This window comes from Python bivittatus, unplaced genomic scaffold (genome assembly GCF_059951505.1).
Source record: "Python bivittatus isolate LINGU-HERP-01145 unplaced genomic scaffold, Pbiv_v1 ctg000610_np1212, whole genome shotgun sequence".
Lineage (NCBI taxonomy): Eukaryota > Metazoa > Chordata > Lepidosauria > Squamata > Pythonidae > Python > Python bivittatus.
Genome location: NW_028277088.1, coordinates 48982755 through 48995085, shown reverse-complemented (window position 1 = coordinate 48995085; position 12331 = coordinate 48982755). Strand labels below are relative to the sequence as shown.

General features: G+C 40.5%; 1 protein-coding gene across 4 annotated transcripts in view; it reads left to right on the top strand.

The window, feature by feature from the left end:
• DPY19L1 (dpy-19 like C-mannosyltransferase 1) overlaps positions 1-9254 on the top strand; it is a 60191-nt gene extending 50937 nt beyond the window's left edge. For 3 of the 4 annotated variants that reach the window (XM_088149973.1, XM_088149974.1, XM_088149972.1), the window contains 4 exons: positions 1028-1202; positions 4941-5040; positions 6033-6158; positions 7009-9254. In XM_088149973.1, coding sequence (XP_088006099.1) covers positions 1028-1202; positions 4941-5040; positions 6033-6158; positions 7009-7165 — 558 coding nt within the window. In that variant the 3' untranslated portion in view covers positions 7166-9254. Of the gene's footprint in view, positions 1-1027; positions 1203-4923; positions 5041-6032; positions 6159-7008 lie in introns of those variants that run through there. The other variant, XR_015797722.1, reaches the window with a different exon arrangement.
• The last annotated feature ends 3077 nt before the right edge of the window (positions 9255-12331 follow it).

The window sequence follows — 12331 nt, the reverse complement described above, 5'->3', positions numbered from 1 at the left end:
CTGAGATTGTAAAAGCATGCTTCAGTATTATAGCCAGGCATTTTTTCCAGTAAACCACAATTGCATTTGCTTCAGTGGCTGAAGTAGAAGAGAGGGGAAGATACACTATAGATAGGCACCATTAGCAAGAGAAAGAGCAACAGTTCTCTCCCTGCCTGATCCAAAATAAAAGAAATTACCATCTATGAAGCATGTACATTTATCCAATCATGGACAAAGAAGTCTAAGCAGTGAATGTATTTATTTAAATTTATATGGCTGCCCACTAAACATATGACTCTGAGCTGCTTACAGTCAGTTAAAAATTATCAGTAATAAAGACAACAACTTAAAAGATAATTTAAAGAAACACAAGTGCTTGGAGCAATTCAACAACATAATCCCAGGAACACCAAGACAGGCTCACTCAACAGCCTGGCCCAATGCTTGGGGGAAGTATCAGATTTTCAGCACTTTACAAAAAGCCATCAGTGTTGTGCCTTTAAGTTAATGTGAATGAGGATCTGCTAACTCATCAAGAGATCACTTAACTAAGCTAGAAATTACTTGGCTAAGTTGCCAAACCCAGATGAAAGCCTAGGAACCATAGCTCTGGAATTGATTTTGGAGCAGTGCAAAAATTATATGTGAAAGTGACCTGTATTGTACAACTAGATGTATCAAGAAGCTCATAAACAGAACATGAAGAAGATGATTCCCTTCCATTGTTGCCCCTTAGCAACTGATATTTATGGCATGCTATCTTTGATTTTCAACAGAGTATTTAGCTATCAGAATTGATCACCATAATTAGGCCTATTCTGTGTGATTTGGCCCAGTCCCCTTTAAAAGCTGCTTAAATTGGCAGGCATGCATTGTGTAAAGAAGTAGTACTTTTTTTAAAAGTAGACCTGAAACTATCATTTTGCTCCTTGCTGTTTTGACTTAGTTTAGCACGTTTCATTATTGATACTGTTTTATTTATCCCATCTTTTGAAAAAGTGATATTAAATAAAAACCTTGAGTGTCTGTTTATTTTCTTGCACAGCTGTTTGCATGGGTTTTTTACAAAATCCAGCCTGGAACACTTGTTCTTGCAATTTTGGCAATGATGGCATTTGAAGGAATAGCAAATCTTCAAAAAGAATGGAGTATTGTGGGAGAATTTAGCAATTTGCCCCAGGAAGAACTACTGCTATGGATAAAAGCAAACACCAAGCCAGGTAAGACAAGAGTAGAACAACTCCCCTTACTGCAATATTGGATGTAATATATACTAAAAGGCTAGTACTTTTAACACTTTAAACGTTTTTCCCTGATGTCTTGATTTATTGTGACTGCCATATAAGTGCTACAGTTTAAGGAAGAACTGTCTTTATAAATATTGTCATATGGAATTGTAAAATTTTTATTTATTTATTTATTTATTTATTTGATTGATTGATTGATTGATTGATTTCTCTCCCGCCCATCTCCCCTACAATAGGGGACTCTGGGCGGGTTACAGAGAGAATAAAACTATAAATATACATAAAATACACACCATAAATACAATTAAAACAATACTAAAAACAAAAAATCCAAGAAGATGAAAAATCAGGGCGGGGACAGCCAGCCACTATGGGGCTAGCCATCTCCCTGCTTGAGCTGTTCCCTCCCCACCCCAGGCCAAGTGGCAGAACCAGGTCTTCAAGGTCCTTCGGAAGGCCAGGAGTGAGGGGGCCAATCGCACCTCTGGGGGCAGAATGTTCCAAAGAGCGGGGGCTACCGCAGAGAAGGCCCGCCTTCTGGACCCCGCTAGATGGAGTTCTTTTACTGAGGGTATCTGAAGCATGCCCTCTCTGTGTGACCGGGTGGGACAGGTTGAAGTCATAGGGGAGAGGCAGTCCCTTAGGTAACCTGGTCCCATGCCATGTAGGGCTTTAAAGGTGATAACCAACACCTTGAATTGGACCCGGAAGCAAATTGGTACCCAGTGTAGCTCAAGGAGCAATGGTGTTACATGGGCCCTTCTCAGGGCTCCAAAAATAGCCTGCGCGGCCGCATTCTGGACCAGCTGTAGCTTCCAGATACTCTTCAAGGGTAGCCCCATGTAGAGCACATTGCAATAGTCTATCTGGGAGATAACAAGGGCATGAGTGACTGTTCGAAGGGCTTCCCAATCCAGGAAAGGGCGTAACATGCACAACCCGAAGTTGTGCAAAGGCCCTCCTTGCCACGGCTGCCACCTGCTCTTTAAGCAGGAGCCGTGAGTCTAGGAGGACCCCCAGATTACGCGCTGGGTCTGTCTGGGGTAGTGCCACCCCATCGAGCACCAAAGATGATGAAGTCCCGGATACAGAGGAGCCATTAACCCACAGCCACTCCATCTTACCAGGGTTCAGCCGAAGCCTGTTGCTCCCCATCCAGACCCTTACAGCCTCCGGGCACCGAGAAAGGGCAGCCACGGCATCACTTACTTCACCCGGGATGGAGATGTATAATTGCGTATCATCAGCATACTGATAATACCTCATCCCATGGTGACAGATGATCTCACCCAACGGCTTCATGTAGATGTTGAAAAGGAGTGGGGAGAGAACCGAACCCCGCGGCACCCCACACAGGAGGGGCCGAGGATGGGACCTCTCGCTCCCTATCAACACCGATTGGAATCGGCCCTGAAGAAAGGAGGCGAACCAGCACAATACTGTGTCGCCCACCCCCAGTTCCCTGAGCCGTCCCAACAGGATACTGTGGTCGACAGTATCAAAAGCTGCTGAGAGATCAAGGAGAGCAAGGATGGTCGCACTTCCATCATCCCGCTCCCGCCAGAGATCATCCATAAGTGCGACCAATGCCGTTTCCATTCCATAACCGGGCCTGAAACCCGACTGAAAAGGGTCCAATAATCCATTTCTTCCAGAACCCTTTGGAGCTGTGAAGCCACCACTTTCTCAACCACCTTCCCCAAAAAGGGGAGGTGGAAGACTAGACAAAAATTGTCCAGTATGGTGGGATCCAGGGAGGGTTTCTTGAGGGGGTGCACCAACACCTCCTTGAAGGCAGCTGGAAGCACTCCCTCCTGCAAGGATGTAGTAACCATCGCCTGGATCCAACCACATGTCACCTCCCGAGCTGCTTTCACCAGCCAGGAAGGGCATGGGTCAAGATCACAAGTGGTGGCCTTCACAGTCCCCAGGACCCTGTCCACTTCCTCAGGAGCAACAGGATCAAACTGTTCCCAGATAACTGGGTAGGAACGGTCCCCCGGTATCTCCCCAGACCCTGCCCCACGCTCGGAGTCTAACTTGGAATGTATCCAAGCGACTTTGTCCTGCAGATGCCCTGAAAATTCCTCCGCACGGCCCTGCAAATGAACCCCCTTACCAAGGAGGGACCTAGTGATCCTAAACAGGGCCGCCGGGCAGCATTCTGTGGACGGAATAAGGGCGGAAAAGTATTGGTGCTTCGCCGCTCTTATCGCCACAATGTAGGCCTTAAAGCAGCTCTAACCTGTGTTCGGTCAGATTCAGTCTTTGTCTTTCTCCAGCGGCGCTCTAGACGTCTCTTAACCCTCTTCAGCACTCTCAACTCCTCCGTACACCACGGGGAATGTCGGGGCCAATGTGGCAAGAGAGGTCGCATAGACGTGATCCTGTCAAAGGCCCCAGCCGCCTCCCTATCCCAGGCAGCAGCCAAGGCCTCCGCTGGACCATGCAGCAGGTCCACAGGAATATTCCCCAGCTCCCTCTGAAACCGTGACGGGTCCATCAGGCACCGGGGGCGGACCAATCACATGGGTCCTGCCTCCCTGCAGAGGGGGGTGGCATAAGAGAAACTCAGGGTCACCAGGACGTGATCTGACCATGACAACAGGGAAAGCTGTAAATCTCCCCTCAGATCACTTTGCCATTGCTCCGACAAGAAAACCAAATCCGGCATGTGGCCACTGTCTCGGGTTGGGTCCCGCACCATTTGCGACAGGCCCATGGCTGCCATGGTAGCCATGAACTCCTGAGCTGCGTCCAAGGACTGCCCCAGGGATGGCAGGTTGAAGTCCCCCAGAACCATAAGCCTGGGGAACTCCACTGCCAGCCCCGCGATGGCCTCCAGCAGCTCAGGCAGGGAGGCTGCCACACAGCAGGGAGGCTGGTACAATAGCAGAACTCCCAACTGTTCACGGGAGCCCAACCTAATGAACAGTGTCTCACAGCCAGAAACTTGTGGAGCAATGCCCCTGAAGGCCACTAGAGATTCCCGGATCACAACAGCCACCCCTCCTCCCCTGCCCTGCATGCATTTAGAATGGAAAGACATGTTTTAAATAGAAAGAAAAACCTTTACAAGATTGTGTCTGTGTAAATTTTATGTAGTTTTGGAGGGAAAGATTGATTTTTAGAAGTTTGATACTACCTAAAAAATGTATGGTACAGTGGTACCTCGGGATACGAACTTAATCCATTCCGTGACTCTGGGCGTATCCCGAGTTGGTCGTAACCCGACGCAAATTTCCCCATAGGGTTCAATGTAAATCCGGTTAATCCGTTCCGCCCTCCAAATTTGGTCGCACCCTGAAGCAAATTTTCCCATAAGGTTCAATGTAATTACCGTTAATCCGTTCTGACGTCCGCGGACCGCGCGGCGGGAAAACGGCCAGGCGCTGCGCGGTGGGAAAATGGCTGGGCAAACGGCCGGGCACCACACGGCGCGGCGGGAAAATGGCCAGGCGCCACGCGGCAGGGCGGGAAAATGGCCGCGGACCACATGTCGGGTGGAAAAATGGCTGCGGACCACGTGTCAGAGTGGAAAAATGACCGTACCCCGAGGCAGAGTTCACACATCGAGGTAAATTTTTGCGGCTGGAGCTGGTCGTAACCCAAAAAATTCGTTAGTAGAGGCGTTCGTATCCCGAGGTACCACTGTACTTTCCAGTTCTTTTTTCAATTATTCCTGCATTTTTAGATATCCTGTTATTTCAGATGCTGTTTTTGCTGGTGCAATGCCTACAATGGCAAGTGTAAAATTATCTGCACAACGACCTATTGTGAATCATCCCCATTATGAGGATGCAGGTTTACGGTAAGGCTTAGTACATATTTTAAGAGTTGTTGCGATTGATGTACTGTAGGAATTTTCATAATTGTCAGTAACAATATGAAGGTATAAGTTATGTTCATAATAATGAAGTGTAGCTATATTTTTACTGCTGTATTAATTATAGGATACCCAATATGCCCATGAATACTTCTCTTGGCACCCATCAGTCTCCTGCCCCATTCTATGTTTAATATTTTAAAATATTTTAATTTTAAGCAAAATTGAAAAGGAAACAGGCACAAGTAGGTACAATTAGCGTTTTCCTTTAAGTGTGGTGGGAGGGAACATATGGAGTCCTTGGGGTTCTCTGAACTTGGTTGTTTTCTTACAGATGTTTCATTACCTGGCTAGGTAACATCTTCCCTGCTAGAAGGGAGTGATGTTAGGGTTAGGGTTACCCCCACAAACACTGACGGTGCAAGCTACTGTATATAAACAGAGAGCAAACTCCCTTTCAAAGTATGAACCCTACATTACACCTCTCTAAGAGTTCTAGGGCATTTCCAGAATTGCAGGAGATCTCTCTCCTTCCACGAAAGAGGTAAGTGAGAATGTCCTGGGGACTACACTCCCATCTTCTTTTCAAGATATTTCACCATTCACAAGAAGATCTCTGGTAGATGCATAACCTTATGTGTGAATTCATATATGACTTGCAGAATGTCAGGTACAGGCAAATAAAGTATTCTTATGTTCAGTATTCATTTTCTGATTTTCTAGCAAAAGGTTATATACTGCATTAATATATTTTCTAGTTTTCTTAGTTCTCTTCCTACTAATTTTATTTACCTCCTTTAAATTTAATACACATTTAAGTCTGTCTTATACAAATGAGAAATTATGTTCTGTAAAAATGTATGCAAGAATAAATTGTCTGTCTCTAGGGTATCACACCCATTCTATCACTTTGCTTAACTGGTATAAATATCCTTAAGTATCATTCTTCAATGGTAATTTATGGCTTTTCTGCAAAGGGCAAGAACAAAAATAGTTTATTCCATGTATAGCCGAAAGCCAGCAAAGGAAGTTAAAAGGGAATTATTAAAGATGGGAGTAAATTACTACATTTTAGAAGATTCTTGGTGCCTGAGGCGAACTAAGTAAGTATTCAGTAATAAACTGTAGTTGTTTCCACAAATGTTCAATAAGCAGAATGCTGTTCTCTAAGGCATGCTAGGAAAGTTTTAAGATCCATTTGTAACATCATCCATTTCATAAAGATTAAATTATAAGGCAACTTTGTGTGTGCCTTTGAAATACAGGTAGTCCTGATTCAGCAACCGTTCAAAGTTACAATGGTGCTGAACGAGGGGGACTTATGACTGGTCCTCAAAGTTGCAGCCATTGCAGCATCCCTGTGGTCATGTGATCACCATTTGCAACCTTCCCAGCTGGCTTCCCACAAGCAAAGTCAATGGGGAAGCTGGCAGGAGGTTGGAAGTTGCTCCTGCTCCCACTGCTTTTTCTCCCAAGGAGCCCCCGTGCTGCATGGGGATCTCATACTTTGTAGCACCTGTCTGCCCATACTCCATAGTGCTTGCCTGCCAGTAGGACAACGTTCAGCACAGCCTCCTGCATACATTAACATCCATTGGTTCATTTCTCTCATGTGATAAGAGGGAGAATTGCAGCCATATTCACTGCTTCTGCACTCTCATTACGTCTCTGTTACTGTATCCACATGCTGAGAGGAGAAAGTCTGAAGTGAGAAGGACATTTTATGTATAAACTCTACTTGTAATTTAGAACACAAGTTATAAAGAGGTCTAAAATGTACGGTCAGCGAGTATATAACAGAGAGAAGGATGCTAGTGAATGCAGCCCCATTCTTCTCACAAATGAGATGTGAAACCTGAGGCAGCTTTATTTACCTGCATAAATGTTATATAGAATTGTTTCATTGAAATGAATGTGTCTTTGTTTACTGATACTATTTATAAATATTTTTAGGCCTGGTTGCAGTATGCCAGAAATTTGGGACATAGAAGATCTTGCCAATGCTGGGAAAATTCCCTTATGCAATCTCATGTGCAAAGATTCCAGGCCATACTTCAGGACAGTGTTTAACAATAATATATTCAAAGTATTGGAAGTTACCAGGGAATGATTCTTCAGTACAGTATAGTTTTTGGCTGTATATGTTTTAAACCGGCAACTGTTTTTTAAAAAATTCTCTTTGAATTCCAAGTCCATTATAAAATAATAATCATTTTGATGTTAATTACAATGGATTGCGCTATTAGATTTGACTTGTATTCCAGAGAATTCAATACTCAGTTTTTTGTCAATTGGAGCAAGTGAAGCAGTGTCCCCATGACACTGGATGAGGTCCTCAGAAGAGGAGTCCAACTGTATTTATTGAGAAGTATGTTCACTTGAAAAAAAGATGAGAATGATTTTAGTTTGGAACTGCTGGTGTTCTAAGATACTAACTGGAATACCAGGCTTTAAAATGTGAATAGTTAAAATATACTTTGGCCCAAATTTGTCTCTTTCTGGGACAGTTGTTTAAAATTTGCTGTGCAAATGTTTATTGCATTTAAACACTTCTTAATAAATACTGATCCTAAGAAAGTGAGCAAAAATACTTGTAGAAAATAATGCCAGAATCAGTGAAATTGTGAAGGCAATGATTCCTAGCAAAGGTGGTGCAATTTTAAACCCTGAACGAATAAGAGTTGACATATTGTAGTGCAATACTTAACATTCTCTCACTTATAGTCATCATTACATTGCTAATTCCACTTTCTTTGCATGCTTCTCCTTTCTGAATAAGCATAGTTTTGTGAAGAAATTGGATCGTTTCCATGATCCTATGTCAGTGGAAATTGCTGTTTGCTTTATCAAAACTAAAGAAAGGTCACTGATGTTTTTCAATCATTTTACAACTAGTTTATTTGTTCTACATTAAAATTCTGAGTACCTTAGAATTCATATTAAGCCAGATGTACATAACAATAAGACAGAATGCTTCTAAATTCTGGCTTATCAAGATTGAGCAAGCATTCTAGTGTATGTGCCCAATCTTTCCTATTTCCTTTTTTGTAATATAATACATCCAAACTAAAATTCCTGGTTTGTTGCTTTTTTAACAAGACAAACTTAGAATCCAACATTTATTCCTGGCTTGTTTATTGGCTTGAGAATAATAATCCAAGGGATCCTTGTTTGAACAGGTTTTGTACACATTTTCATCAGCAGCAGAAGTAGTTGAGAAATAAACCAACCCAATGTAGATAGAAAGAGAATACAGTATACATACTTCAGCAGTTCCTAAAATTGGACTGCTGAAATTCATGTAAACTTACCTGAATTTTTGCTACTGTTGACATGCTATGATAAACAAAACTAAAATTATTGCATGTGTTAATCTTTTAAAAACAGAAAGTTTCCAGGAAAATCGTACTATTTTGCCTTAATGCAATAAAGGAACATTTATCCTTCTTTTAGAGAGTTTAACATGATAGGAAATAACATTTATTCCCTAAGAAATAAACTATAACCACTTGGGTGCAAATGTTTTTGTATGACTCCATTATACACCTTAGAGTTATTTCATACAACAGAGATTCCAATAGTGCAGCAAATGTTAGGTAATTTCAACCTTATTCTCATGCTCATTTCTGTAAAACCTTTAAAAACATTTTAGTCATTACAGATTAATTTTACAGATGATGCACAGCTCCAGAGCTTGGTTGCAGTTTACTTTTTTGTCTGGTACCGCAGACCATGACTGTATGCATTCTGTATGTGTAAGAACTGCTGAAAAATCTTACAATAATTTACCTGAGAACCAACTAGAAAACTGTTCAGTTATCTGCTTAACTATAACTTCTGTATGTATTGCAGTCACAGCTGTATCTACAACAATAAATTCCAAACCAGGAGATAAAATAAATTATCTAGAAGTGTGTTTGTATTAAGATAGAAGTATAAGAAAATTGAAGATTTAGGTTTTTTTCCCCAGACTAAGGAAGTACAAAAAGGTAAATTTAATATTTAAAGACATTTATTTCCTATTGAGGACTGAACAGTAAACTAAGATCCATTCAAAAAGTAGGAAATTTGAGTCTTTATTTTGTACTTAGACTATATTGAAGAACAGAAAATACTGTATTTTTATGGATTTTATGCCAATTGTTGATGTTGATGTTTAAATAAAAGCTTTGTTCATATTTGTGTTTCTGTGAAAGCATTTCACATATAGCAAATATATTTGTTATGTTATTTGCCAGAAAATCATTGAAAAACAAGTTTAATCTATTTTCAGCCCAAGAGTTGCTCACTGAAATTTATTGTATTTAGATATTAGAGAAAAGAAGAAAATTCCAGTAACTACATTCAGTTTGCATTGCTGATGTATAAACCATATTTAGTTACTCCATTTGCGGTACTTACAGTAAGCATTTACAGCTAGTCTTTTAGGAGATAAACTTTTTGAACAGACTTGATGGATTCTCTGTTTTGAGAATTTGCTAAATTAATCATGTAGGAATATATATATTAGAATAGAAGAAGAATAATTTGCTAAAGCAACAGTTTCTAACATAAATGTAAATCACATTTTAAGCACAGTGATGTTGTAATTGGAGTATGATTACTGACTCTGTGCTCTATCTTACTCCTGTTGAAGACAAATGTTCACTCATTGTACCTGAGGCATATAGGCTGCATGCTGTTCTCAATTCCTGTTAATGGAGTTAGTTCACTCTGCTTATGACAGCAGTTAAGCATACAAGAGATTAGGTGAACATTGAACTGAAGCAATCTAAACTAACCAATCCATTTCTGCTGTCAATGTGAGAAATGGTTCTATTAGCTAATATGTCCACAAAAGTTTTTACCCATAAGTTGGTGGACTCTATAATTTTTTTATGTGGCAGTCATCACGTAAATGGCAACTCTGTCTCATACAATTGAGAGAGGCAGTCATTGTGCAACATGTACTTCCTCAAATAGGTTTTAATAGCATGACATATTATAAAATAGGGTAAAACTACCAGCTCCTGTTCTTGAGATGGACTTTATATTCAGAGTATACGCAGATATCATGATCCATCCTAACTCTGGCATAGAACTGTTCTAAGGCAGGCATTTCAGCCATATTGGTGCTATTAAAAAGTGAAGCTTATCAAAGATAAAATAATGTTCACAATTTAAGATTATGAAAACTAGTTTTACTCTGCAGTGGCTGCATAAGGGGTGTTAAAATTGGCAGTATAGCAGATGGAGAGTTGGTATGCAAGATCTGCCCATTTTGAATGGGTGTGTGATGTTAATGTACTGGGGGGGAGGGGGAAATACATTGCAATACTCTTTTCCATCTTGCCAATTTTGACACACACACACACACACACATGCACACTGCTAATTCTGTTCAAATGAAGAGTTTGAACTATATCCCCAAACCTTTTGATTCAATCATGGATTGAGCAAATTGACAGAAAATGATTTTTGACCTATTGTAGAAATTTTATTTTCCTTACCAAATTAATACACAACCCAAAAGAATCAGTCTTCAGATAATTTTACCTGATCAAGAGTCAAAATGGACCTCTTACATAATGGAGGATTGAAAGACAAAGATAAAATAAATTGTGATTCTTCTATAAAGTTACTAGTTGTTCCACCCTCAGATACTTCATTAAGTATGCAGTCCATCCCTCCTATTAAGTATCCTCACTAGTCTGGTTATGTGAGCAGATATGCATGCCTATCCAGTCACATATACATTTCTTGGAACTAGATGAAACTATTCTATAGCCATTTTTGGCTATTGTTAGAAATAAGTTAAGTTCACTTGCACCTATGCTGTTCCTTTAATGCAGTGAGGTTTACTTCAGTAATCAAAGGGAATGCTTAATCAAAAAGAGAAAAACACCTATAAAAATGTGTGTATATATCTATTTGGAAAAGTTTATAAAATATATCTTTCACAACACCACAATGGTGCAATTACAAGTCATATCTTGAATGCAGTTAGAAATTCATGTGACCTATTAATTGCAACATCTTTTAAACATTTTAGGTATGAACTATTTGAGAAGCTTATAACAGCTGTAATCCTTCCTAAGAGTTGAGACAAAATTGGTGTATCTGGACCAGATACAGTGATTTCATGCTTTAAATGTGTGACTGTGGCTTTCAGAGAGAGAACAATAAATGCTTGATTTTTGTGCTGGATTAAAAATATTGTGCAGAATGCTTTAGATGAGAGACGCCTTTAATGGGTGGAATATAACTGGAGCAGTTGGTGAGAATATAGAGATGGGGTTGGAAGATAGAAGATACAAGAAAAATTGGTTTATTTTGGTACCAGAGGCAAAAGACGAACCTAAAGGAGTAGGGATGCAATCCCTCTAAATTAATTTACACTGATTAAATGTATATTGTAATTAGCATAACAAAATATTTGATTGAATTGCAATGTGTGTGTTGGTGAAGTCAGGATGGTGAAGTAATAGGATGAATATAATGGCTTTTTTAGTTGAACAAAGGAGTCTAAGAATTGTCTGTTGAGATGTTAGTTTTTCCTACATGTTCTCAAATGCCCTTGTTTCCAAGTATTTTTTCTATCCATTAGTACCTGAATAAGCATTCTGTTGTGTCTAAGTGTTTTATGGTGGGACTAACAGTTTATTTTCCCCCTGTTTTTCAGGAGTGGGTAATTTGCTTGTCTAACCTGCAGCCATATTTTCTTCTCCGTCCCTTTTTATTTTAGCTCCCCAAATTTCATGGATTTGGCTAGGCTGATGGCCTAACCCATGAAATTTGTAAATAGAGCAATTGCAGATTTCAATTAATGTGTATACTTAACACCATTATGCCCTTCCTCAATACCGTGGCCTTGAAGAAATGTTGCTGTTCACAAAGGGAAGGGAACAATCAAGAACATAAGAATAACCTGCCAGTCAGGCCAAGGGCTATTTTAGTGGAATATTTTATTTTGCAGAGCCAACCAGAAGCCTCTGGGGTACTTACAAGCAGTAGATAGAGATATACTCTCTCCCACTGTTGTTCCCCTACAACTGGTATTTGGATGCATGCTGCACCCAACCCAGAGGTTGGGTGGGCACAGTAGTTGGTGGTATATGTCTTTTCATTCCAGTCAGTCAGTGATTAAGGTGAGCTAAGCAGTGTTTGGATGTTGTAGAAAAAGGTTATTTCCCACTTTTGTCTTAGCTAGCTAGATATCTACTAGACACTTAAATCCTCACCAATGTATAACCTTCCCTTGCTGATGCCTAAATTAAGCAACTCTGGGGGTGGGAAG